Source organism: Protopterus annectens, chromosome 5.part0, assembly GCF_019279795.1.
Source record: "Protopterus annectens isolate FY-2018-M chromosome 5.part0, PAN1.0, whole genome shotgun sequence".
NCBI classification, from domain to species: domain Eukaryota; kingdom Metazoa; phylum Chordata; order Ceratodontiformes; family Protopteridae; genus Protopterus; species Protopterus annectens.
This window is the reverse complement of record NC_056735.1, coordinates 274,898,182-274,922,860: the sequence shown is the minus strand read 5'-3', so window position 1 is coordinate 274,922,860 and position 24,679 is coordinate 274,898,182. Positions and strand designations below refer to the sequence as shown.

Below are 24,679 nucleotides of genomic sequence, written 5' to 3'. Positions count from 1 at the left end.
CTGGACTCTGACATAGCATCTGTTTTAATATATGTCCAGTAAAGGATTGAAGGTTGGAGCCAATGATTTTTGTGGCCTGTTCAACAATCTTATCCAGTGCCTTCCAATCAGCTTGAGAGCAATTTCCATGAGAGACAACAATATTGTTTGTCAGTACACATTCAATCGTGGCTCTGTAGAAGGTGAGCAAGACCTGTTTGGGGGGTGGTTAGCTCTACAAAGTCTCCTAAGGAAGTGGAGATGTTGTTAGGCTCTCTTTACAAGGTAGGAAGTGTCTGTGCCCCAACTTAAATCTTGCAAGATATGTACCCCAAGGAATTTGATGCTATTTACTCTCTCCACTACAGCACCACTGATGATGACAGGGGTGTGTTTTTTTTTACTCTTCCTAAAATTGATAAGGATTTCCTTGGTTTTCCCCAACATTTTGTGCTAAGTTGTCAGTGCACCAGTGAATGAGTTGATTAACTTCTTCCCTGTAGGCCCCCTCATCTTTCCTGATCAGGCTAATTACTGTGATGTTGTCTGAAATTTGATAATTCTATTTGACTGGTGCACAGCTGTGCAGTCATGTGTTAGAACTGTTAAAACAAGTAGACAGAGTACGCAACCTTGTGGGACCCCGGTGTGTAGAGTGATGCTGCTTGAGTGATGCTTTCCAGCTCGAACTGTTTGTGGCCTTTCAGTTAGGAAGTTAAGGATCCAGTCGCATATTACATTTTCTGTGCCCAGTTTACTCAGCTTAGACAGCAGTTATGGAATAACTGTGCTGAAGGACGAGCTGAAGTCTATGAACAGCATGCATACGTAACCGTCCTTATTTTTCAGGTGGTCCAAGGTGTGATGGAAGTAAAGGCTATGGCATCTGCAGTAGAACTATTTGGCCTGTATGCAAATAGTGAAGGAGCAAATGTAGCAGGCAGGCAGGATGTTATACAACCCTTGACCATTTTTTTCAGAATACTTCATCACTACTGAGGTAAGTGCAACTGCCAGTAATCATTTAATGATGCTGGAGATGATTTCTTGGCCAGAGGAATGACATCAGTGATCTTAAAGCATTTGGGCACTTTTTTCTAGCTGAGAGATATACTGAAAATGTCTGTAAAGACTGGTGCCAGCTGATAAGCATAGCTTTTAAGTAGCTTCCCTGGGATCTTATCTGGACCAGCTGCTTTCCCCGGATGAAAGCTATGTAGGTTCTTGCATACTACTTCCAGGTTGAGGCATACCGATGTGGCATCTTCATCTGTGGGTAGTCTCTCTGGTGATGTTCTATTTGATTCCTCGAATCTGCTGAAGAAGATGTTTAGCTTGTTTAAATAGTCTGGGTTATCATCACATCGAGTGGATGGAGACTTACAGTCTGTGATGTTTTGGATCCCTCTTCACAGATGTCTTTCTGGTCAGAGAGGTGTCTCTGTATTGGTAGACTATAGGCCCGTTTTACTACTCTCACACCTTTGTTCGAGTTAGCCCTGGCCTTTTTCAAAGCCTCTTTGTCTTCAGTTAAAGGCAGCATTACATGCTCTCAGTAATTTGTATTCTTCACTAGTGAGCCAGGGTTTTTGCTTGGCTCTGATGGTTACATCCTTCAGGGTAGTAACATCCTCAACACATTTTGTGATGTATCCCACAACCGTTTCAGGTATACTCATCCAAATGAATACATTGATTTGTGGTGGCAGCCTCTTTAAATAGATTCCCAGTCAGTGTACCCAAAGCAGTCTTGCAGAGCTGAGACAGCACTTTCAGGCCAGATCCTTATTTGCTTCCTGAAAGATTTTACAAATGTAAAATAAATACATACATACATTTCCCCCTTATTAGCACTAGTTTACAGGCGGGGATAAGCAGGATATAAATGTGATTTGAGCTACCAAGATGGGGGTGGGGGGACTGCCTTGAATGCTTGTTTGATATTTGAGTACACTTGATCAAGTGTGTTTTCACCCCTTGTAGAAAAGTTTACATACTGTTGGTAGTTTGGTAGCATCGGTTTCAGTTTGGCCTGACTGAAATCCCCAGGTAAATGTTGACACACACTTGGTTCTTGTTTTGCAGATCCCAGGCTAACTGTATACTGCTGGTGACTGCAAGCAGAATGGGTGACATTTAATGGACCGGGGGAAGGATGGCAGGAAAGTGGAGGAAGAATGAAAATAGACAACACAAACAGAACGTTGTGGTAAGAACATAACTTCTTTACCTCATGTTGTCAATTTTCCTTTGTTTCTCCACCTGTGGGACAGAGTCCTCAGCTACAATAACCTAAGGTGACCCTCATGGAAGGATATTCAGGAGCACTGCAGAGCCAAAGGCAGCCCTATTTCTGGAAGTAATGTCTAATTTATAATGTGTAATAAAAGTATGGGAACTTGACCAGGAATCAGTGGCACAAATACCATCAATTGACACTGTAAAACTAAAAGCTTGAGAAGTCACCATGGATCTCATAGAATGGGCTTCGATAGGTCCAGGCAAAGGGATACCTTTCAAAGAATAAAAGAAGGTGATGCAATGTCTTAGCCATTTAGCCAGGGTCAGTTTGGCCACTGTTGACCCTTTTAACATCTGAAAAAAATATGAACAATTGATAAGGTTTCCTGAAAGATTTGGTCCTGTCCAGATAAAAAATGCAACTGCCTATGGACATCCAGAAGATGTAGCATGTATTCTCCTTTGTTCTGAAATTTGGGAAAGAAAACCTGTAGGTTGACAGACTGAGTCATATTGTTTTCAGAAGCAACATTCAGTAAAAGGGATGGATTGGTCCGAACAGATACTCTGTCTTCATGGAAAATTAAATTATGAGGTTTAGATGAAAAGGCGTGCAGTTCTACAACTCTCTTTGCTGAAGAAATGACTACTAAAAAGGCAGTCTTCCAAGACAGAAACTTCAAATAAACTTTAGCTGCCAGTTCAAAAGAAGAAAGCACTAACACCTGTAATACCAAGGTCAGGTCCCAAGAAGGAGTAGGGTCCTTGACTGGAGAGTGAAGCAAAAAGGTACCTCTGAGGAAGGCCTTACAAAGTTTTGATGACGCTAGAGGCGCAAAATTCTCTCCAACGTGAAAATTTGAAATAGCTACCAAATGAACTTTAACCATGGAAAAAGCCAGAAAACCCACTACTGGGACAGGAGCTGTAAAGGGGTCAATAAAATCCTGTTGAGCCCAAATGGAAAATCTCTTCCATTTCCTCTTCTAGATCTTTCCGGTCAATACTTGTGGAAAAAAAAAAATCAGAATTTTTTTGGACTGGGGATGAAGCCTGGAATGTCTAACCATCACTGGAACTGGAGAACCCATGCAGTCAGTTTAAGGCCTTGAAGATCCGGGTGAGTATGCCGTGAGGGATGGGACAAGTAGATCTAGCAGAAGTTCCAGTGTCCAAGCAGGGCAAACCAGGTGCGACCAAAAGAAGGTAAACCCGACTTGACGAAACCAAAAGGGAGCAATGAGGATTACTTTGATTCCCAAATTACTTCAAAGAGCAGAGGTGACAGAGGAAATGCATAAAGTAGACTGGAGGGTCAAGCATGGACTAGGGCACCTCTTGGTGACTGCCCCTGGGGGGGGTGATCAAGGCAAAGAACCTGCTGCACTTGTTGTTGAGGGGGGACGCAAAGAGATCACAGCAAGGCTGACCCCACTGGAGGACAATCATGTTTGCCACTGACTGATTTAGTGACCACTCATGAGTGAGCCATCAGTAAACCTCTGCAGAGCCTGTCTGCTAGAATGTTGGACTCCCCAGGAATGTGCATTGCAGTTAGAAAGAGGTTGGTAGAGATCACCCATTGCCACACTCTCACTGCTTCTCGACACAGTGGGTAATATCTGGTTCCTCCTTGCTTGTTGATGAATCGCATTACAGAAATATTGTCCATGTGGATCGCAATAGTCTTTAGAGGGAGAAAGCTATGTAGTGCTTGCAACACTGGAATAACCGCTCTCATCTCTAGGACGCTGATATGCAAATTGGTCTCCTGAGATGTCCATGTGCCTTGGACCGTCCGTCCCAGAAAATGCCCCCACCCTGTCTGGGAGGCATCCATTATCAGCATGGTGTTTGGTGGAGAGAGAACACAATGACAGCCTTAGGTGACTTCTAAGGAGTGTGACCACCATAGGAGAGTCGCTGCATACTTGCGATAGCCTGATGGGATGATTCAGTGTGTGACAATGTCCACTGAAGTATTTGCATGTGTAAAGATGCAGCTGGTAATAGGGTAATTGTGGCAGCCACTGAGCTCAACACCCTGAGCACCAATTTTGCTAGAGGACTGATCATTGCTAGAATCTGGGAGACATGGTTCCTGAGGGTCGACACTCTGTCTGGAGGTAGGTAAGCCATGGCTCTGTTTGTGTCTAAACATGCCCTGATAAAGTCTATCAGCTGAACCGGCAGCAGTTGTGACTTTTGCATCTTGACTGTTATGCCTAGAATGGGAGCAAGCCGTAACAGGTAGTCTCTGACTTGAATAAGCAGATGCCCAGTCAAAGCAGTTAGGAGCCAGTCATCCAGATAAGGAAAGACATGGAATCCCTGCAGTCTGAGATGAACTGCAACTACTACCATATATTTGTTAACCCTGGGGCCTGTGGTAAGACCAAATGGCAATGCCCAGAACTGATGATGACTGCCCCCCCAGCCTGAACATGAAGATACCATCTAGAGCACTTGTTCATCTTGATATGATAGTACACGTCCTTCAGGTTAATTGAACACATCCAGTCGTGCATCTTCAGAAAAGCTGGGATGGACTGGACCGTGACCATCCTTAACGGAGTTCTTCACCTTCTTGATCAGCTATATTAGGTCCAAAATTGGCCTTAGATCCCCTGTCTTTTTTGGTACTAAAAAGAACCTTGAGTAAATGCCCGATCAGACATGATCGGGAGGGACTTCCTGGATGACTCTTTGAAGCAGCTTTGTAATTTCTACTGCTGATGTCTCCCTTTGATTGGTGGAACATCTGGGAGTTAATTCTTTGGATTGAGAACAGTTAAAAAAGGAATAGAGTAGCCTCTAGCTATGATCCTTTGCACCCATCGATTTGTGATGGCTATCCAGGCTTCTGGGTGGAAGGATAAGCACCCCACCTGATTGCTTCCACAGAAGAGCAGTCAGGCAACCCTTCAGGGGCGCTGAAAGGGTCTGTCCAAAAAGGAATCGCAAGACCCTTGATTTCACAGAGCCCGTCTGCCTCAGGGACAGCGTTCAGCACTATAACTTTTTCCTCTAGAGGCAAAGGGGGAAATGTCTCCCTGAGCTTCCTGAAAAGGACCCTGAGATTTCCTGAACTACAGTTTTTTCACCCAAGCTGATTCCAGGAGAAGGATCTTTGTGGTGTAGAAAACCAGATTCCAAAGGCAGTCACGGTCATTACAGCGTTCTTGTTCCGGACAGTGCGTCTCGAATTGTGGGGCCAAACAATGATGAACCAATAAAAAGGTGCACTGACAAATGATGCCTTGAAGGGTTCCGCAAAGTCAAACAACTGCATCTGGGCATGATGCCTAATGGCAAATGCCTGAACGAGCTGCCCTAGAGGTGCCTTCCACAGCATGAGAAATTAACCTCAGATGAATTCGATATTGACTGACGAGTGGCCATTCTGGAGGAGAAAGCTTCTGTTTGGTGCCTGCCATGAAAACCATGGCATCAACTGGGATCCCTTCCATCCAATGGAGTTTGTTAAGGGAGTGCTTAAGATCTTGTCAGCCCACCTGGGTATGGGCTGTACACTGTCTGGGTCCTTCTATTCCCTGGAAGAAATTAAGTCAATAAGAGAATTTGCTGGGGGGGGCACCAAGGATCTAGATGGGCCTGTGCCAAAAGCCTCCAAAAGCACGGTCTCCTCTGGGCTGGGTTTTGGGAGGACCATCCACCCTTCTGATGGAGAATGATAAGATGTTTACACCTGTTGGGTGGAGATCTAGGGGACCCCACCCCTACCTTGAAGTCAGTGTCAGCAGTGAAGATTTCTGCAGGGAATCCAAGTGTCTCCTCTTACACTTTTTCCGAGGGATCTCACCAGTGGGATACTCAGGGGAGATACTGGAAGAAATCTGGAGATCCACAGTAGGGAAGGACTGAAGGCTTTAAACCACAGGCTGTCCCCATTGGTAGATGAGAGGTCTCAGGCATAGACTCCGTGGAGGTAGAGATCGGGTCCGATGGAGGGAGAACCAGAGTCCCCTAGGATGGGACAGGACCAGCTTCACCACCTCAAAAGCAGACAAGACTACGAAGACCTGACAGCCACCACTCTACAGACGAAGCTGTTGCAGCAGACTTCTCTGGAGCCCCTGCAATCCTCCGCTCCAAGAGGGGAGTCAGAGCCAAGCTGTTGAATGCCAAGGCTCTGAGAGGAAGCAAAAGCTCTGAAAACATCCGAGTGGAAGCAAATCCCCTGGATCCAACATTTATGCTTCGACTCAGAGATTCACTGGGCCGTGACACTGTCACAGCTGAGTGAATCAGGGAGGTGGTCAGACTGGAAGTAATAACCGCTACTGGATCCGACGTCCCAAGTGTTAGGGCCATTGGATCTAAAAACTCCAAAGCAGAATGTCAGATCAGAGAAGGAGCCAGGGGACAGAGTTAAGAATGGAGAATGTCTGCTCATGGATCCAGAAGGGGACAGATCTGGCAAAACTCCCATCTGAATCTGTGCCTTTAGAAATTTCCTCGGCAATCTATCCACCTCATGCTTGGATAAGCTCCAGGAAGACCCGACAGAGGAGGATGCTGCAGGTGGCCTGAACACTCTTTTGGGGGAAGTCTCTGACAGGAAGACTTCTGTGTTGAGACATCTGGCTCTGAGGTAGCAATGGAAGCACTGGGAGCTGAAGGGAAAAAACCCAGGACAGTCGGATCTCAAGGCCTTGGATCAGATGCTTTAGGCGTCTTTTTTGGCGGCTCAGAGGAGGACCTTTCAGAGGAATGTTTTCTCTGGTCACTGGCCTCCTTGTGCTTCTTAGCAAGGGTTTGAGCCCCTGAAGTAGGTGGCTGAGTAGGGGCAGCAGCAGAAGGAAGCAACCCCTTAAGCACCAGCTTGTTCTGCAGTCCGCCAATACAAGCAGATCAACTCCCTCACACACTCAGCAATAACTATATAAATGAGCTGGACCTAAACTGTACACACACTCCCTGTGGGCATCAGATAATGGAATCTTGTACCCACAGGAAGTACACTTTTTGAAACCCAAAAGTATGTCAGGTTTTGCAGCCATGATAAACCTAAACAGATAGAGACCTAGAAAAAGAATAGAGAAAGAAGAAAAGGAGCAGAAAGACCAGACCACACAGAAGAAACACGCAGGAACGGAAGTACAAGCTACTACTTTTCCTTAACTTTTAAAACCCAAAAAGAAAACTAGAACTGAACAGAGAGAAAACAATAAGAGTCAGAAACAGGAACTGATAAAAGCTGAATTACAAAAAATATCTACTAAACAACTGGAAGGCGCTCTAGCGCTGCAACCTCGATGCTTATCATATTAGCGGCAAACAAGATCTGAGGTAATCTGGGGGAATGAGGCATTATGGGAGAGAGAGGAGGGGCTCGAGCTTTGAATCTTCAGCTTGGAAAGCAGCCTGGTCGGATCTGGAACCCACAGGTGGAGAAACAATTGAAAATTGACATCAGATTATAAATAAAGATGATTTAAGTTAACTGGGTAAGAAGGGATTATGACTAAATATAGATAGTAGACTTTTTTTTTTTTTTTTTTTTTTTTTTTTAACATTTATATAGATTTTAACAGGGGTGGTGAAAGAGGAAAGAAATTGCTTAAAGTGGCACAAAGAGAAGAAATTAAACACATGAAAAAAAGTTCTGTCTTACCATAACGTTCCATCTGTATTGTTGATCCTCACTCAGTCATTACGCATGGGTATCGGTTCCGACCTTGGAAACGAGCAGGCCATTTTCCAAGCCCGCGTCAGCTACAAACTCTTGAGCTAAACTCTTACCCATAACCCCCCCCTCCCTGTTCCCTCAGATTGAGTTTGCAAGTCAAAAGAAGGTAGAGGCTACCTCTGGTCAAATGACCTAAGAGAACCGGATGGTGAGATCCACTAGAAGCCACAGGAGGGGGAAGGAGGGAGGGTCGTAATGACTAAACGAGGATCAACAATACAGATGGAACGTTATGGTAAGACATAACTTTTAGTTATGTACTTACCATAACTTCGGATGTATGGGATCCATCTCGCCTACATTCATAACTGATGGGTTCGGAGCCGATCCATCGGCTCCGACTCGGCCACTATACAATAGAACGAAGTCTCTAATTGGCTGGGCTACCCCTTATCCCAGAACGCACCACGCCTGCTTCCCCAGATCTTGTTTGTTCACTTTCATACCTACATCCAGACACAGAAAACATAACAGCAACTGTAACAAACTAAAGTCCTTCAAGAGAAAGAACTCATTAGAAGCAACATTTCCTCTAAATCCAATGGGAAGGGGGAAGGAGGGCGGGTATGTATGAATGTAGGCGAGATGGATCCCATACATCCGAAGTTATGGTAAGTACATAACTAAAAGATGTAATGGGATCCTATCTCGCCTACATTCATAACTGATGGGACAGCATCCCTAGCACCTAACTCCCGGGTGGCTCATTGGAAAACACTCCTGAGAACTGTGGAACCAAAAAAAGCTCTACCTCGAGAAGCCACAACTATCTTGTAATGAGAAATAAAAGTGTGCGGAGAAGTCCAGGTAGCGGCCGCACAGATATCATTTATCGATAACTTGGAGTGGAATGCTACAGAAGTAGCCATCGCCCTGGTAGAATGAGCCTTGATTGGGAATGGTAGCTCTTTCCCCGACTGTGAATAAATGAAGGAGATGCAATCTTTAATCCATTTGGCTATGGTGGTTTTAGCCACCGGTTGACCCAATCTATTTTCTGCAAAGGACACAAACAGCTGATCTGATTTTCATGTCTGATTGGTCCTACTTAAGTAAAAACGCAGTTGTCTATGAACATCCAACTGATGGAAAATGTATTCTGCGTTATTGGAGAATTTGGGAAAAAACACAAGAAGCTCCAAGGACTGTTGAATGCATAAGGGGGATGCTACCTTGGGTAAGAAAGAGGGATTTGTGTCTTTGTGAAAGGTCAAATAAGGAGGACTAGAACAGAGGGCCTGAAGCTCTGAGACCCGCTTGGCAGAGGTTATTGCCACCAAAAAGGCAGTTTTCCAAGATAGAAATTTCATATCACAAGTAGCTGCTGGTTCAAAAGGGCGGGCAGTTAAAGAAGCTAGAACCATATTCAGGTCCCAAGGAGGCACAGGATGGGCTATTGGGGGCCGAAGGAGCCACGCCCCTTTAAGGAAGGATTTGCAAAGCCTGTTTGCCATTAAGGAAGGCTCAAAGGAGACATGAAAATTAGAGATAGCCGCCAGTTGGACTTTGATTGTGGAAACTGAAGAGCCCAAATAAAACAAAGAAGCTAGGAATTCTAAAACCTGAGGTACTGGGGCGGTAAGGGGATCTATACCTCGTTGATGGGCCCAAACAGCAAACCTCTTCCACTTGCTGAAATACAGTTTTGTAGTGGAAGGTTTGTGAGAAGAGGACAAAATGCGGATAACGTCTGGAGAAAGAGAGTTATCTCTGACTAAGGTTGGAAGTGGAGTAACCAGGCGGCCAACCTCAAGGACCTGAGGGATGGATGAGACTGACCCAACTGATGAGTTAACAGATCGGGCACCAGGTCCAGAAGCCATGGGCCCTCCACCGCATACCTCAGAAGGAAGGGGAACCAAACCTGACGAGGCCAGTGTGGTGCCATCAGAATCATCTCGCTTCCCAGATAAATCGCCTTCTGTATCACCTTCGGGAGAAGGGGAACCGGAGGGAAGGCGTAAAGTAGACCGGAGGGCCAACTGTGAGCTAGAGCGTCCCTGGGAATCTGCCCCTGAGAGGGAGTCGGAGTAAAGAACTCCCTGCATTTTGCATTGTGAGGGCTGGCAAACAAGTCGCAACAAGAGAGACCCCACTTGGCGAAAATGTTTGCAGACACACTGTCGTTGAGAGACCACGTGTGGGGCAACAGAAGGGTCCTGCTTAGCCTGTCTGCAATCACATTCGATTTCCCCGGAATGTGCGTTGCCACTAGGAAACGCTGGGTAGAAATCGCCCAATGCCACACTCTCATGGCCTCTCGGCAAAGAGGGTAGGACCTAGTTCCGCCTTGCTTGTTTATGTACCAGACTACCGACATGTTGTCGGATAGGATCGCAATGGTGCCCCGGGGAAGAACATGATGAAGTGCTTGCAGCACCAGTAGCACTGCTCTCATTTCCAGGATACTGATATGTAAGTATGCTTCGTGAGCCTGCCACGTACCTTGGACAGACCTATCCAGATAATGCCCCCCCACCCTAACTGGGAGGCGTCCGTGGTCACCGTGGCGACAGGAGGCTGAAGGGCAAAGGGTCGCCCCTGGTCCAGATTGGACTGAAGCAACCACCAACGTAGGTACCGACGGCAAATTTCCGTAATCTGGACCAAATGGTCCAAGGGGAGAGCCTGAAAAGACCATTGAACCGACAGTAGCCATTGCAGCACCCGCATGTGCAGCCTGGCTAAAGGGACTAGAAGAATGGTCGAGGCCATCGTGCCCAATAACTGCAGAATCAATCTGGCCTGAACTCGTGATCTGGGTAACAAGGTTTGAACCTGAGACTGCAGGACCTGAATCCTTTCTATTGGCAAGAATGCCCGCATTTTTCTTGTGTCTAACTCTGCGCCTATAAAGGTAATACGCTGAGATGGCTGCAGCACAGATTTTTTCCAATTGAACGTGATTCCTAGTGAATGACCCAAACTGACTGTGGTCATAAGCGCCCGAACTAATAGTTGCTTGGTGGTGGCAGTAAGGAGCCAGTCGTCTAGATAGGGAAACACTTGGAATCCTTGACTTCAAGTGAGCTGTCACTACTGCCAGGCACTTGGTGAACACCCTGGGGGCTGTGGTGAGACCAAAGGACAGAGCTCGGAATTGGAAATGACTTGGTTCCCAGGCGGAAGCGTAAGTAACTCCTGGACTCTTGACTTATCAGGATGTGATAGTAAGCATCCTTGAGATCTATAGAGCACATCCAGACATCCTTCTCCAATAACGGGAGAATGGACTGAAGGGTGACCATTCGGAATTTGGATTTCTTTACAAAGCGATTTAATGATTTGAGGTCCAAAATGGGCCTTAAGTCCCCTGTCTTTTTTGGCACCAAAAATAATCTTGAGTAAATTCCTGATCCGATCTGGTCTGCGAGGACAGGCTGGATGACTCCTTTTCTTAGCAGCTTTGAGACCTCGACCGCTGCTTGATCCCGCTGACTGGGTGGCACATCCGGGATTTTCATGATAGGAAGAGGGGGTTTTATGAAAGGGATGAAACAGCCTCCAGTTATGGTTCGGAGCACCCACTGATCCTTGGTGATAGATTGCCAAGCCTTTGGGTGTTCCGCAAAACGACCCCCGACTGGCTCCGGAGATGCGCAGTCGGGCCACGTCTCAGGGATGGGGAGCGTAGGATGGACCACGAAAGGAATCGCGGTCTCCAGAGTTATGGAGGCCTCTGCCTCCTCTGGGGCAGCGTCTTCCTGAATTCCCCCCTCCCCTGCCTCTAGAGGGGGGATCACTCAGTGGAGTAGGGAAAAACCTTTGAGATTTCCTGAACCACATTTTCCCTCCTCTCTGGGCCTTGGGGTAAGGTCTAGAAGGAGCAGAAAAACAGGCCCCCACGGCAGTCAAGGTCTTGCCCTCCTGCTCGCACCGAGTCAGTGCGTCCTTCACCTTGGGTCCAAACAGGGAGGACCCATCAAAAGGGGCGTCTGTGAAGGAAGACTTAAAAGCCTCCGCAAAGGGACAGAAGCGTAACCAGGCGTGTCTTCTAAGAGCCACGCCTGTTCCCACTGCTCTACTCGCCCCTTCGGCCACATATGAGATGAGCCTCATGGACGAGTTGACTATCGAAGATAGGGTAGTCATCTGGGCGACAACAGTCTGGGCTAACGCCTCAGGAAGGTTACCCGTAAGAGACTCTCCTAACTCTTTGAGGAGGTCCCTTTGGAGCCTGGTGAAATGACAAAGATAATTCAGCGACCGCAGGGTAAAGGCCGCTGAAGAAAGGGTACGCTTCCCGTACCTATCCATGCTCCTGGAATCCTTATTAGGAGGGTGAATAGACGTTGAAGCCTCTGCCACGTCCTGCTGAGTGGCAGATGCCACCACCATCGCATCTACTGCAACTCCTTTGGTCAAAAATTCCTTCTGAGGAGGGGCTGAAAGGAACTTGTTAGGCCTGGCGGGCACCGGTTCCACAGAATCAGGGTGTTCCCACACCCTTCGAGAAACTAAATCTAGCAATTCATCGAAGGGTGGAGACACCCAGGAGGCGGAGGGCTGGGCCCCAAAAGCCTTGAGGAATACCGACTCCTCTGCAGAAGGGGTTTTGGATTGCCAATCGCCTCTCTGTCTCAGGATCTCAAGGATATCTGAGAATGAAACGTCATCCGAAGACGATTTTGGGGACCCCTCTGCATCCTCGAGGTCAGTATCTGAAGTGATAGACTCGTCCTGGGAATCAACGTGCTTCCTCTTGCACAATTTCTTCCTTGGAGGTTCATCCGAAGCGGATTCAGAAGGACCTCCCGGGAGAAGGGAACCCCCCAAGGGGGTATCCTCAGGCCCTGGGGCCCCGCTGTCGTGGGAATGAAGCACACCAGAAGCACCAGTTCCCAAGTCTAGGGACGGTGAGGTAGAGACTTGCTGAGCCTGCAAGGACGTGGCCAGCGCACTCCTAATGGCATCAAAGGCAGGACCTCCAGACTCTACGGAGGGTACCGGCTGAGAGACCACGGCGGTACCGGGAATCCCTGCGGCCGACGCTCCCAGGGGAAGACTAGGCACAGAAGCTACCAGTTCCAAAGTGTTCCCCTCAGCCCCGACCGAGGAAGACCCGGTACCGAACCCTGATGCCGAGGACAGGGTAGGAATGATGGTCGGAACTGAGAGACTCTGAGGGAGTCTCGGCTCCGACTGGACGACTCTGCTCTGCTCTACCATCACCGACTCCAACGGCTCCGAGGAGGTTGGAGGAGGAATCAGATGTGTCGAAGTGGGGATCGGCTCCGGAGCTGAGTGGGCTGGAGCCGGGACCATTTTTGCAAAAACCGGGGACTGGAAAAGCCTCTGGATAACTCTGTCCAAATTCGAGTCAGACAACCTAGAAGATTTAGAGGAAATAGATGGGGGCCGAGACGACTTCTCTCTCGGCTCCGAAAGACCAGGGGACCGGCTCCGAAACAGCTCCAACACTATCGGCACCGGATCCGGAACCGTATGGACAAGTATCGGCGCCGAACGAGACTTCGGGGCCGAGGGAGGAGAGTCTGAGCTGTACACCTCCAATGGCTCAGAGAGCAAAGGAGCCGAAGCAGGTGATTCGCCACTCAATCCCCCAACCTGCGGCTCCGACACCAATGGAGTCGAGGAAAGAGGTACCGAGGCAGACCCTTCCACCCGAGGCTCCGAAGCCATTGGAGCTGAGGAAGAAGAGGTCGACCTGTGCTTCTTGGATGTCGGCTCGGACGGACTGGTCGGAGCCGACGACCTTTTCTTTTTTGAAGCTGGAGAGGAAGGAGAAGCCAAAGCTTCCTCAAAGGAGGGCTTAATGAGGCCCTTAAGGATTAATTTATTTTTACGTTCTTGAAGGACCCTAGAGAAAAAAGCATGACACACTACATGTTTCCTGCAAATGTTTCGGTCCTAAACAATATACACATACAGCATGGCTATCGGTAATGGACATTTTATAATTACACTTGGTGCACTTTTTAAACCCAGACTTCTGTTCTTTAGACATCCTGTCACACCACTAATGTTTTACCACAACGAGACCTTAAATAGGACACGAGCCCTTCGACTCAAAACGGGACTGACCCGAGATACAGCACACCAAAAACGGGCAGAAGCCCTCTAATTAACGTATTAAAGAAGAAAAACATACAGTAAGACAATTTCAGCAACCACACAAATAAGGGCAAGGGCCCTCTAACTCAAACGGGCCTTGCCCGGTAACAGAGAAAAAATACCAATCTCACAAAAAACAGTTTACACACACACACAAAGCTGTTAAAACAGCTGTTTGTTAAATTTATGAAGAAACCCCTAGGTCAAAAGACCAAAAAAAAGTAACCAAAAACACTACTTAGCTCCAGCCAAGTCGAGACTACGTCTAGCTTGAAAAGCGGCAAACGAGATCTGGGGAAGCAGGCGTGGTGCATTCTGGGATAAGGGGTAGCCCAGCCAATTAGAGACTTCGTTCTATTGTATAGTGGCCGAGTCGGAGCCGATGGATCAGCTCCGAACCCATCAGTTATGAATTTAGGCAAGATAGGATCCCATTACATCTTCTTTATCTGATATTGCTAATCCTAGTTCATTCCTTACGCATGGGACAGAGTCCCCAGCTACCTCTATTCCTGTGAGGCTCTCATGGAAGGACATTCCTGAGCACCATAGAACCAAAAGATGCTCTTCCCCTGGAGGCCAAATCCAATTTGTAATGATTGATGAAGGTATGAGGCATAGCCCAAGTTGCAGCTGCACAGATGTCATGTAAAGAAGCTCTGGCATGGAAGGCGGCAGAAGTTGCCACCGACCTTGTCGAATGAGCCTTCATGGTAGTAGGCAATGGAATATTACGTTGTGTATTAATGAAGGTCACACAGTCTTTCAACCATCTAGCTAATGTGATCTTAGCAACAGCAACTCCTAATCTAGGTCCAGAATAGGCCAAAAATAACTGGTCAGATTTACGAGAGGACCTAGTCCTGTTCAAGTAAAAGCGGATTTGCCTGTGAATATCTACGGTATGTAGGCAATACTCTCCTCTGTTTGAATGATTGGGAAAGAAAACTGGCAATTCAATGGTTTGATTAATGGACATTTCAGAGATCACTTTTGGCAGAAATGAAGGATTAGTTCTCAAAGACACTATCTCTACGAAAAATCAAGCATGGACTCTTGATGCATAAAGCTTGAAGCTCAGAGATACGTCTGGCAGAAGTAACGGCGACTAAAAACAAGGTTTTCCATGACAAATATTTGAGGTCGCAAGAAGAAGCTGGTTCGAAGGGTGGCATTGTCAGAGTTTGTAGAACTAATGACAGATCCCATGGTTGAATAGGTTCTCTAAAAGGTGGCTTCAGATGATTCACACCTTTTATGAAGGTCTTGCACAATTTGTGTGACATAAGAGAGGAGTCTTGGATACCCTCATGGAAATTAGATAATGCAGCCGAATGAGCTCTAATGGTAGAGGCCGATTGAAAAAGGTCAGCCAGATACTCTAGTATTATCGACACTGGTACTGAGAAGGGATCTACTTGTTTTTCTTTCAGCCAACAGGTAAATCTTTTCCACTTGCTTAGATAAGTAATTCTAGTGGAAGACTTATGAGATGCAATGAGAATGTCACGTACTGGTAAAGAAATATCATTCTGCCTGGCAATCAAGGGAATTGAAGTAGCCAAGCTGTGAGGTTCAGGCTGTCCAAGTTGGGATGATCAGGTTCTGCGGATGTGAGATCATCTCCAGGGTTGGATGGAGAATCCACAGTCGATCTAGAAGGGGAACCAAATCTGACAAGGCCAATATGGTGCTATGAGGATCACCTTGCTCTTCAACCGATGGGCTTTCTTCAGAAACTGGGGAAAAGGTGGGAATGCATAAAGAAGACCCGAGGGCCAATCGTGGACTAGAGCGTCCCTGGGTGACTGTCCCAGAGGGGGAATCAGGGCAACGTAGTTGCTGCATTTGTAGTTGGTCGGGGATGCAAAGAGGTCGCAGCAAGGACGGCCCCAGCGGTGGAAGATCTCTGCCACTATCAAGGGATTCAGGGACCACTCGTGAGGTTGTAGAATGCACCTGCTGAGTCTGTCTGCTGTGGATTACTCGAACCTTGGCTGAAAGAGGATGCTGAAAAGGATATCATTGGGTGAGCAGTAGCCACTGTAGAAGCCACATATGAAACCTGGCCAGGGGGACAATGGTGATGGAGGCTGCCATGGAACGCAACAGCTGTGGGACAGAGTGAGCTGTGGATTTCTCCCTTGAAAGGATTGAGATCAGTTGTTGTTTGATCCTTAGAATTCTGTGCACTGGAATGGCATCTCTGCAGTTCTTTGTATCCAAGATAACCACTATGAATTCTGTGGACTGAGATGGGGTGAGATTGGATTTTTGCCAGTTTATGGTTATGCCTAGCCTTTGTGCAGCGAGAAGAGAGTAAGCCAGGGCTTCTTCCAGTAGATGTCTGGTGGGGGGCGGAAATGAGCCAGTCATCTAGGTATGGAAACACCTGGAATCCTTGTAGTTGCAAGTGAACTGTGACGACTGCCATGCACTTTGTGAACACTCTGGGGGCTGTAGAAAGTCCAAAGGGCAGTACTCTGAACTGGTAGTGACTGGCTCCCGCACGGAAGCACAGAAATCTTCTTGATGGCCTGTCCACTTTTATGTGGTAGTACGCATCTTGAAGATCTATAGAGCACATCCAATCGTCTTTTTCCAAAAGCGGAAGGATAGACTGTATTGTGACCATCTGGAATTTTTGTACTCTCATAAACTTGTTCAATACACTGAGATCCAAAATTGGTCTCCAGTCCCTGTTTTTTTTGGCACCAAAAATAGTCTTGAGTAGAATCCGGATCCTATCTGGTCTGGAGGGACTATTTGGATGACTCTCTTTCTTAGCATCTTTTCTATCTCTAGTGCTGCTTCTTCCCTTTGACTGGGTGGAACGTCAGGAAGGTTTTTTTGAAGGGACAAGACAAAGATTGAAGGGGATATGATAACCTCTGGTTATAATCCTTTGTACCCAAGAATCGGTGGTGATGGTTAGCCAGGCAGAAGGGTACAAGGAGAAACGACCCCCCAACCACCTCCAGAGGAAAGGAGTTGGGCCGCTCTTCAGAAGCGCCGATAGGACTGGCCAGGGAAAGAATCCCTGGAACCCTGGTTACACGGCCCCCCTCTGTCCCGAAAGCAGCGTCTTCCCTGTGAATTTTCCCCTCTGCCTCTAGGGCAGAACTCGGCCTGTGTGTCATGGAAAGGACTCTGAGATTTCTTGAACCATATCTTCCCACTCTTTTGGTTTCTGGAGAAAGCACTTTGAGGGGAAGAATAACAGACACCTACGGCAGAAAGGGTCTTACCGTCCTGTTCACATCTGGCCACTGTGCTTTTAACTTTGGGTTCAAACACTGAAGAGGCCTCAATGGGAGCATTAAGAAAGGAAGCCTTAAAGGGTTCTACGAAATTACACAAGTGCATCCAGGCTTGTTGTCTCATGACCACAGCTGAACCCGGCGCTCTAGCTGCTCCTTCTGATGCGCGAGATATCAGTCGCATAGAGGAGTTAGATATTGACTCAATGGTGGCCAGCTGAGAGGCCACTTTGTCACGGACCTCATCAGACACGGCACCAGCCAAGGTTTGAGAGAGCTCAAAAATCAGATCCCTTTGAAGCCTGGTAAAGTGTGCCATATAATTCAAGGACCTGATAGTAAAGGTCGCTGATGCAAAGGTGCGCTTCCCTATCCTGTCCAGGGCCCAGAACTCTTTGTTAGGCGGATGGACAGTCTGGCTTTCTTCTTCCACCAGATCCTTTTTTGTTGCGGCCGAAACCACCAGAGCATCCACAGGAAGACCTTTAGACCAATGAGGATCCGTAGCAGGAGGGAAAAAAAATCTTATCTGGCCTACGGGGAATAGCCTCAAAGGTATCAGGAGCCTCCCACGCACACTGCACCATGAGCCAGACAAGTTCATTGACAGGTGGAGTAATCCAGGAGGTAGGGGGCCGGGCGTGAAAGGCCTGCAGGAACACAGACTCTTCAGAGGTCTGATTAGAGGGCTGCCAGTCACCTCTCTGTTTAAGGATTTCGAGGATATCACCAAAGGATACCTCAGAGGGTGACCGAGGGGATCCTTCCCCCTCATCAAAGTCTGTGTCATGAGTGAGGGACTCCTCTGTGGAGTCCATGTGCTTCCTCTTACACAAACTTTTCCGGTGGACTTCCTCAGAGGGAGAAGCTGGGAAGACAGCAGAAAAGGGGTTTCCTGTGGGAATATGTCCTGAGGCCCTTGCATCCGGTGTCTGCTAGGTGCGACTTGTGAAAACAGTGTACCAGAGGAGGGCGGGGGGGATAGACAGCACAGTCTTGTCAGCAGAAGCCAGAGCCTTCTCCATCAGTTGAAAGGCTGGTCCACCTGAAGACGGGCGAGTGTCCAGGACAGGGGTCACTCCTCCCCTAAGTGGCTCAGCCTGCTGACTCCAAGTCCCCGGATGGCTGTGGAACAGCAAATTACGCATGTCACAACTGTCATCCTGGGTCGTAGCAAAACTCTCCTGCCACGAAGGCAACTGCGGCTCCTTAGTGAGATCCATAAAGGGAACCACAGAGGGGCAAGACTGTGCTATATCAATGGACTTCAAAGGCAATAAAGGAGGAGAATAGCACTTGATCCACAAGATGCAACACATGTTCAGAAAGGCTTCTAGTGGACCTCACAGAAACTGAGGGAGAAACAGGTCTGTCCACAAAAGAGACAAGCTTGGTGCCCACCTCAACAGTCTGCACCGAGAACAACTGTGCTGAGAGAGACTGGACTACGGGTGTCTGCACCAAGGTAATCATTGTTGCCGAGGTCACGGTCTGCACTGACACAAGGATTGGTGCCGAAGTGGTTGCCTGTACCGAAGCTGGAGCCGAGAAAATTGGAGTCAATAACTGAGACGTCGGTTCCGAGTAAGATGTTGGAGCCGACGTGGTCAAGGTCTGTGCCGACTGAACAGTCGGTGCCGATGCAGTAGTCGTAATAGTCTGAACAGAGGAGCCTCTCGGTGCCGATATAGTAAAGGCTACAGGAGAAGACAGAGCAGGGATCACTGATGGAGCAGAGATCACTGATGGTGCCGAAGGTCTAGGCACCGAAAGCACTGGGTCTGAGTGAGCTCCGAAGCAGAAACTTTAGCCTTTTAAGATCTTGGCTGGGAGTCCCCAGCCAGGGACAAAGTCAAAGACTTGGCCTTAGTAGGATCATCCAAAATTTTCTTATGGGCTCTAGGAGGGGTTGAAGCCTCTGACCCAGAAATAGCCTCTGAAAAGGGAGATTTGAGAAGTCCCTTCAGCAACAACTTATATTTCCTTTCCAACAAGGTTCTGTTAGAAAAATTTTTACAGAAAGCACAGGGCGGGTCAACAGATAAGTGAGACACACCCAAGCAATAAACGCACAAAGAGTGTGCATGTGATGTAGGTAATTTGTGTCCACAATCAGAACACCTTTTGAATCCAGGACTACCTTTATCTGCCATGATAGAAAAAAGGGGACAAGTAGAAAGGGTACCAGCAATGGTACAAAAAAATACCCGAAGTTATGAAGAAAGGAAGAGATTATCAACGATGGTAAGGGAGACATATCTCGCGGTAAAAGGTGCAGAGTAAAGAGAAGAAAACTCAATAAATATGGTCGCTAAATGCGATAGGGTAAGAGACAACAAAACAGAAACTTTTCTGACAGAAAATGTTATATATATGACTAGTCTGACAACAAATATCTATACTTGGCTCAAGAAAAGCAGCTTGACACGACCAAATGGCAATGCGGCAAACGAAATCTGAGGTAACAGGGAGAGGGGGATTATGGGTAAGAGTTTAGCTCAAGAGTTTGTAGCTGACGCGAGCTTGGGAAATGGCTGGCTCGGTTCCGAGGTCGGAACCAATATCCATGCGTAATGACTGAACGAGGATTAACAATATCAGATACTATTTTTCAGAGCCCTCACAAACACCTCCTTTTCGATGAGATAGCAAATGAGATCCAACATAATTTGGAGGAAGAGAGGGATTGTGGGTAGGAGAGGAGTCCACGGCCTGAATCCACATCTTCGATTTTGGCTCCAATAACCTAAAGGTTGAATCTGATGAGAAAAAAAAAAACAGGCCAGATTCATGAACACCTACACAATCTACATACAAGAACACCCCTACCACATTTTTGTGCCGTCTATTCACTCAGAAAGATTATATTAAGTGTACACACATTCTATACTTTATGGGAATTTTTATGAATCCCCCTAGTTATTTAAGGCTGCAAGAAAATCAGCAGGAAGACTAAAATTAGGAGGGGTTGTGCTTGTGCTGTCTATTTATTCAGAAAGGTATACAAAGCCCAAAGTGTAAAGGAGAGAACTAATAAAATGATCCAGACACACAAACCTTAAGAAATGCCTGAAGTCTGGATGAAAAGGAATATGATAATAAGCATCTTTTAAATGCAGTCTTAGTAGGAAACTTGAAAGAGGAAAAGGGGTAACAGACTGTAAAGTGACATCATTTAGAAGTTAGGAGATATCACAAACAGGTCTAACAAGAAAGATTCAGAACTGTTCTCCTAGCATCTTCTTTGTTGAGCACTAAAAATATCCTTGAACAAAAACTGTTCCCAACTTAGGAAGGAGGAACAAATTCCATCACTGCCTGGAACAGCATGCAATTAAGTACAAGTGAAAATAAAACAGTCTGTTCTGGAGGATGAGGAATAACCCTATGGCAAGAAGAAATATCCTCTCACTGCCATCTATAATCCTGATGAATGATCTTCAGAACCCATTTGTCTGAAACTATCTGCTGCCAAAGGGAAAAGTGGAGATTCAGACTTTCTAGAAGGGAAAATGGACTACCAGAGTGACAGGAGTGAACAAAGTCCCTTAAATAGTCAAACTGGTTAGTTGGACTGTCCCTGGGTTTGGGGGGTTCCTGAAGTCTTTTTGGAACACCTTGTCATTATGTCAAAAATGGAGAATCCCTTGGAAAATTTGAAAAAGGAGGGCAGAAAAATCTTAAGAGATTCCTTGATTTAACTTGCTCCTTTAATCAAATTTTTTGATCACCTCTGCAGCAAAAAAGCAAAAAAGTGAATCTCTATCCAAAAGAAAATTTAAAAATATCATGGTTCACATCCTCCTGGGAAGTTCTGAGAATGCATCCAGGCAAACTTCCTCACAACAGTACCAGAGGCCATAGCCCTAGAAGAATTATCAATAGAGTCATAACACACACTGTAAACAGACAGCATGAATAGTACAACAGAAGAAACTAATTTAAAGCAGATTTTTCCTGACAAGAAGACATTTCAAGCCAAACATTCCTCATACTTTCACAATTGCTCAGAACAAACATCAACATGTGAGCCTGACAATTAGGTTGCAGAAGTATACACTATTTTTCAGTACCCATCAATAATCTTCTCTTCCTTATCCGAAAGAGTAGGACAGGAAAATCAACTGTATGGCAGGAGTAGGATTAACTAAAACTATAGCTGCTCAGTCAGATTTAGGAAGAGCATACAAAAAAGTTAAGACTGAGGAATGTTACACATTCTATCTGCCTTTTTAGGGGTAGCAGGCTGGTTATCAGGAAAATTACAGGCACAGAGACACACATTCTCCAAAGCTAAAGAATTGGTGAAGGTTCAGGAAATTCCTTTTGTAACAACTCAAAATATTCTGGGGGGACTCAAAAACCTCTGTGTACTCCCACTGAAAATACTGGTACAATCTGGAAAAAGTCGCAAAGAGAGAGAGGAACCCAACAGGAGAATCAGAAACAGAGCTCTCCTCAGAGTCTGAATCAGAAAACTGAGGAGAAAACCTGTATCTGTACCTTCAAGTCCAGATTCAGAAATCTTGAATCTCTTCAAGAAAAGAGATATCCTTCTTTCTTTTTCAAGAAAGTAATACATAAGAAGGATCAAAGTTCTGAATAAAGCCATGAGCTAGACCGAGTAAACTACTCCTAAGGAAATTTGAGGAGGAATAGACACGTTTAGTTTTGTGCACTTGTTTCTTTTATATAGAAAATGGTGCCAACAGTGTTCTACATTGCAGAAGCAGCTTCCAAAGGGATAGGCACAACATTCTGACACAACAGGGAAGCCTTCCTTGTTGCATCTCCCAAGACCAACAAGAGTGGCTCCCCCTCATCCATTGAGGGGACCACCCAACAGCCACAGAGGATGTGGATAACCCCGTGCCTATAGTTGAAAAAAAAATTACAAACGTTCCACTAAAATACTATTTAACAGGCAAATACACAAATACTGTGAAATACTACACAGCAATTACCTCTCACTCCAACCACTTTGCTTCAGGATTTCAACAGATTGACGGAAAACAAAACGACAAAGCTACAAGACAAATGAAACAGCATTAAACATTTAGCAATGTAAATCTTAAAAAAGAAGCACATGATAAAACAAACAGCAATTTGATAAGTTCAATACTTAGGCAGAACAAACATCCCAGATTAACATTACTGTAACAGTAATACCCCAGGGTAGCCTTACTCCTTCTACTTCTCGCACTTCAAATGTGAACACCCCTTCCTCCCTTATTTTATAGGCAACACAGCTCACTTTATCTTGCAAGTCTCATCTCTCATTCCTCTCAACAATTCCTGCTTCTTCTAAGTATAGACACTTGACATCCACCTTACTATATCAAACATTATCATAAAGTTTTATTTTCTCTGTACTGTTAAAGGTGTTCTCTTTTCTTCCTTTATACTGCACTATTTTATTATACAATTTATAGTGTTATCTTAGTTTTGACTGATGCAAAATGAAAGTTTTATTCTTCTGTACCTGTGATATTTTACTTTATGATTCTGTCTTATATGCAGAGCTTTTCTCCCCGGGCTTCCGCTGAAATAGGACCATTGTCCAGTTGGGCTTTCCCAGTAAACAAATACAAAATAAATAAATAAATAAAATACTGCTCAGTTGGATGTGCTGCTAGTGTAAAATCAAGACAGCCACAATAAAGAAGTGTCATGCACTGCTTAATGTGGTCAAACAACCTTGCTTATACATATATTTATGTATGTACATACAAAAATATATATACATACAAAAACCCACAGTTTTTTTTTTGTTTGTTTTTTTTTTTTAATTTTAGGAGTGCAGAATTGATCCATCCAGGTTTAACACATGACTTATGCCAAAAGGAAAGTCCACAAAGTAAACATAATAAATGCAGAGGAAAAAAAAAAACAAAATAAATGCAAAACTACAAAATTACATCACAAAACTGCTAGAAATAAGCATATGTGTGTGGGAGTATTCACCCAAACCATACATGTTTGGGCAGAATGACCACTTTTGCACTGCATTCCTAATATAAATGGATAAGTTGCAGGTGGACACTGGTCTTATGGTCAAGTCTGAGCAACAGTTGGATGTCCTTAACCAAAGGGTCTTTTACAATATGGCATTCAACAAGAACTCTGGCAACAAAGAAGAATGTAGTCTCCAGCTTCCATTTTTTCAACAGCAGAAGAATTCATCCATCCATTTTGTAAATTGTTGCCCATGAGACAGTTATAGTGACAACAAGCTAAGCACGAAAGTCCATACTTTACTGTCCTTAAAGGCAGACTCCAGCTCAATCTGGGGGACCTCCAGATTTTCTCAAGCATGCTAAGAAAAAGTAGAAATGCACAGGTGGCACCCACACAAGATGCCTAAACTATCTCAACTGGCTCGTCTCAGCCCAGATCGAGAGGAGCAGGAGAGTGGCTGTACTATAAGAGACTCCAAGACTGCTGAGCTATAAGTAAATCAAGCTACCCTGCAAAGGAACCTCATTTCTGCTTTTTTTTTTCATCTGTGATTTTATACTTTAAGTCATTCCACAAATATAACTGACACAATTTGTCCAGTAAAATGAGAACTTTGTACTCAGGCAAAACCCTTGATTTTCCTCCAAAATCCAATGCAGTACTGCTGCCACTAAATCTGCCAGGTGGTAAATTTCCTGATCCATTCCAACTATGAAGTTTGAATAAGATACCTGAAGACTCTAAGATAGCTGTTGTCCATCCTTTACAGAGGGAGCTCCATTTTTTCCTAGGAGAGAATAGTGAGCTCTAATTTAGAGGTGCTGGTTTTCAAACCAGCCCCTTAAAACAAAGCAAACACAGCAATGAGCTGCTCTAATGTACAACTGAAAATCACATTCACCTAAGGCTAAGAGGACACCATCTGTAAGCAACAAAGAATAAGGGTGTATAACCATGAAACAAACATGCAACCTCAAATACTCTAACTAGACACTAAACAGACTCTGGATGCATTTTGTTACCTTATCCGTGAATATCACAAAAAAGAAGGGAGATAATACACTGGTTTCAGTCCTATGCAAATTTTAAAGATATCGGGCTTAAAGACACAGATGCACACTGTTAGAGTGCGCTAAACAATAAATAAAGGTTCAAATAAATTCTGCTATAAAAATGCAAAATAAATGAGGCATACAATAAAGCAGGTTTAAATGTAGAAACAGAGCTTAGCAATATGTAATGGGCATCCATACTGTGACACAGCTCTGACTGTATCTATTAATAGACATGCTTCTTATAAACTCAGCAATACGTGCTCTCACAAAGCTGTTTATTAATGGACATGTTTTTTCCTCAAAAGTACAACAGTTTGACATGTTCTCACAGAGGTTTCCTTTCAGACTTCTGTTAATGGACATGGCTTTTTATAGAATCAGCAGGAAAACAATTCTGG

General features: G+C 45.5%; 1 protein-coding gene across 1 annotated transcript in view; it reads right to left on the bottom strand.

The window, feature by feature from the left end:
* The window catches only part of RRP1B (ribosomal RNA processing 1B), a 1,940,580-nt gene that overhangs the window by 1,220,072 nt on the left and 695,829 nt on the right, over window positions 1–24,679 (bottom strand). Inside the window, exon 5 of the mRNA XM_044071827.1 lies at window positions 22,233–22,294. Coding sequence (XP_043927762.1) covers window positions 22,233–22,294 — 62 coding nt within the window. The remainder of the gene's footprint in view (window positions 1–22,232; window positions 22,295–24,679) is intronic.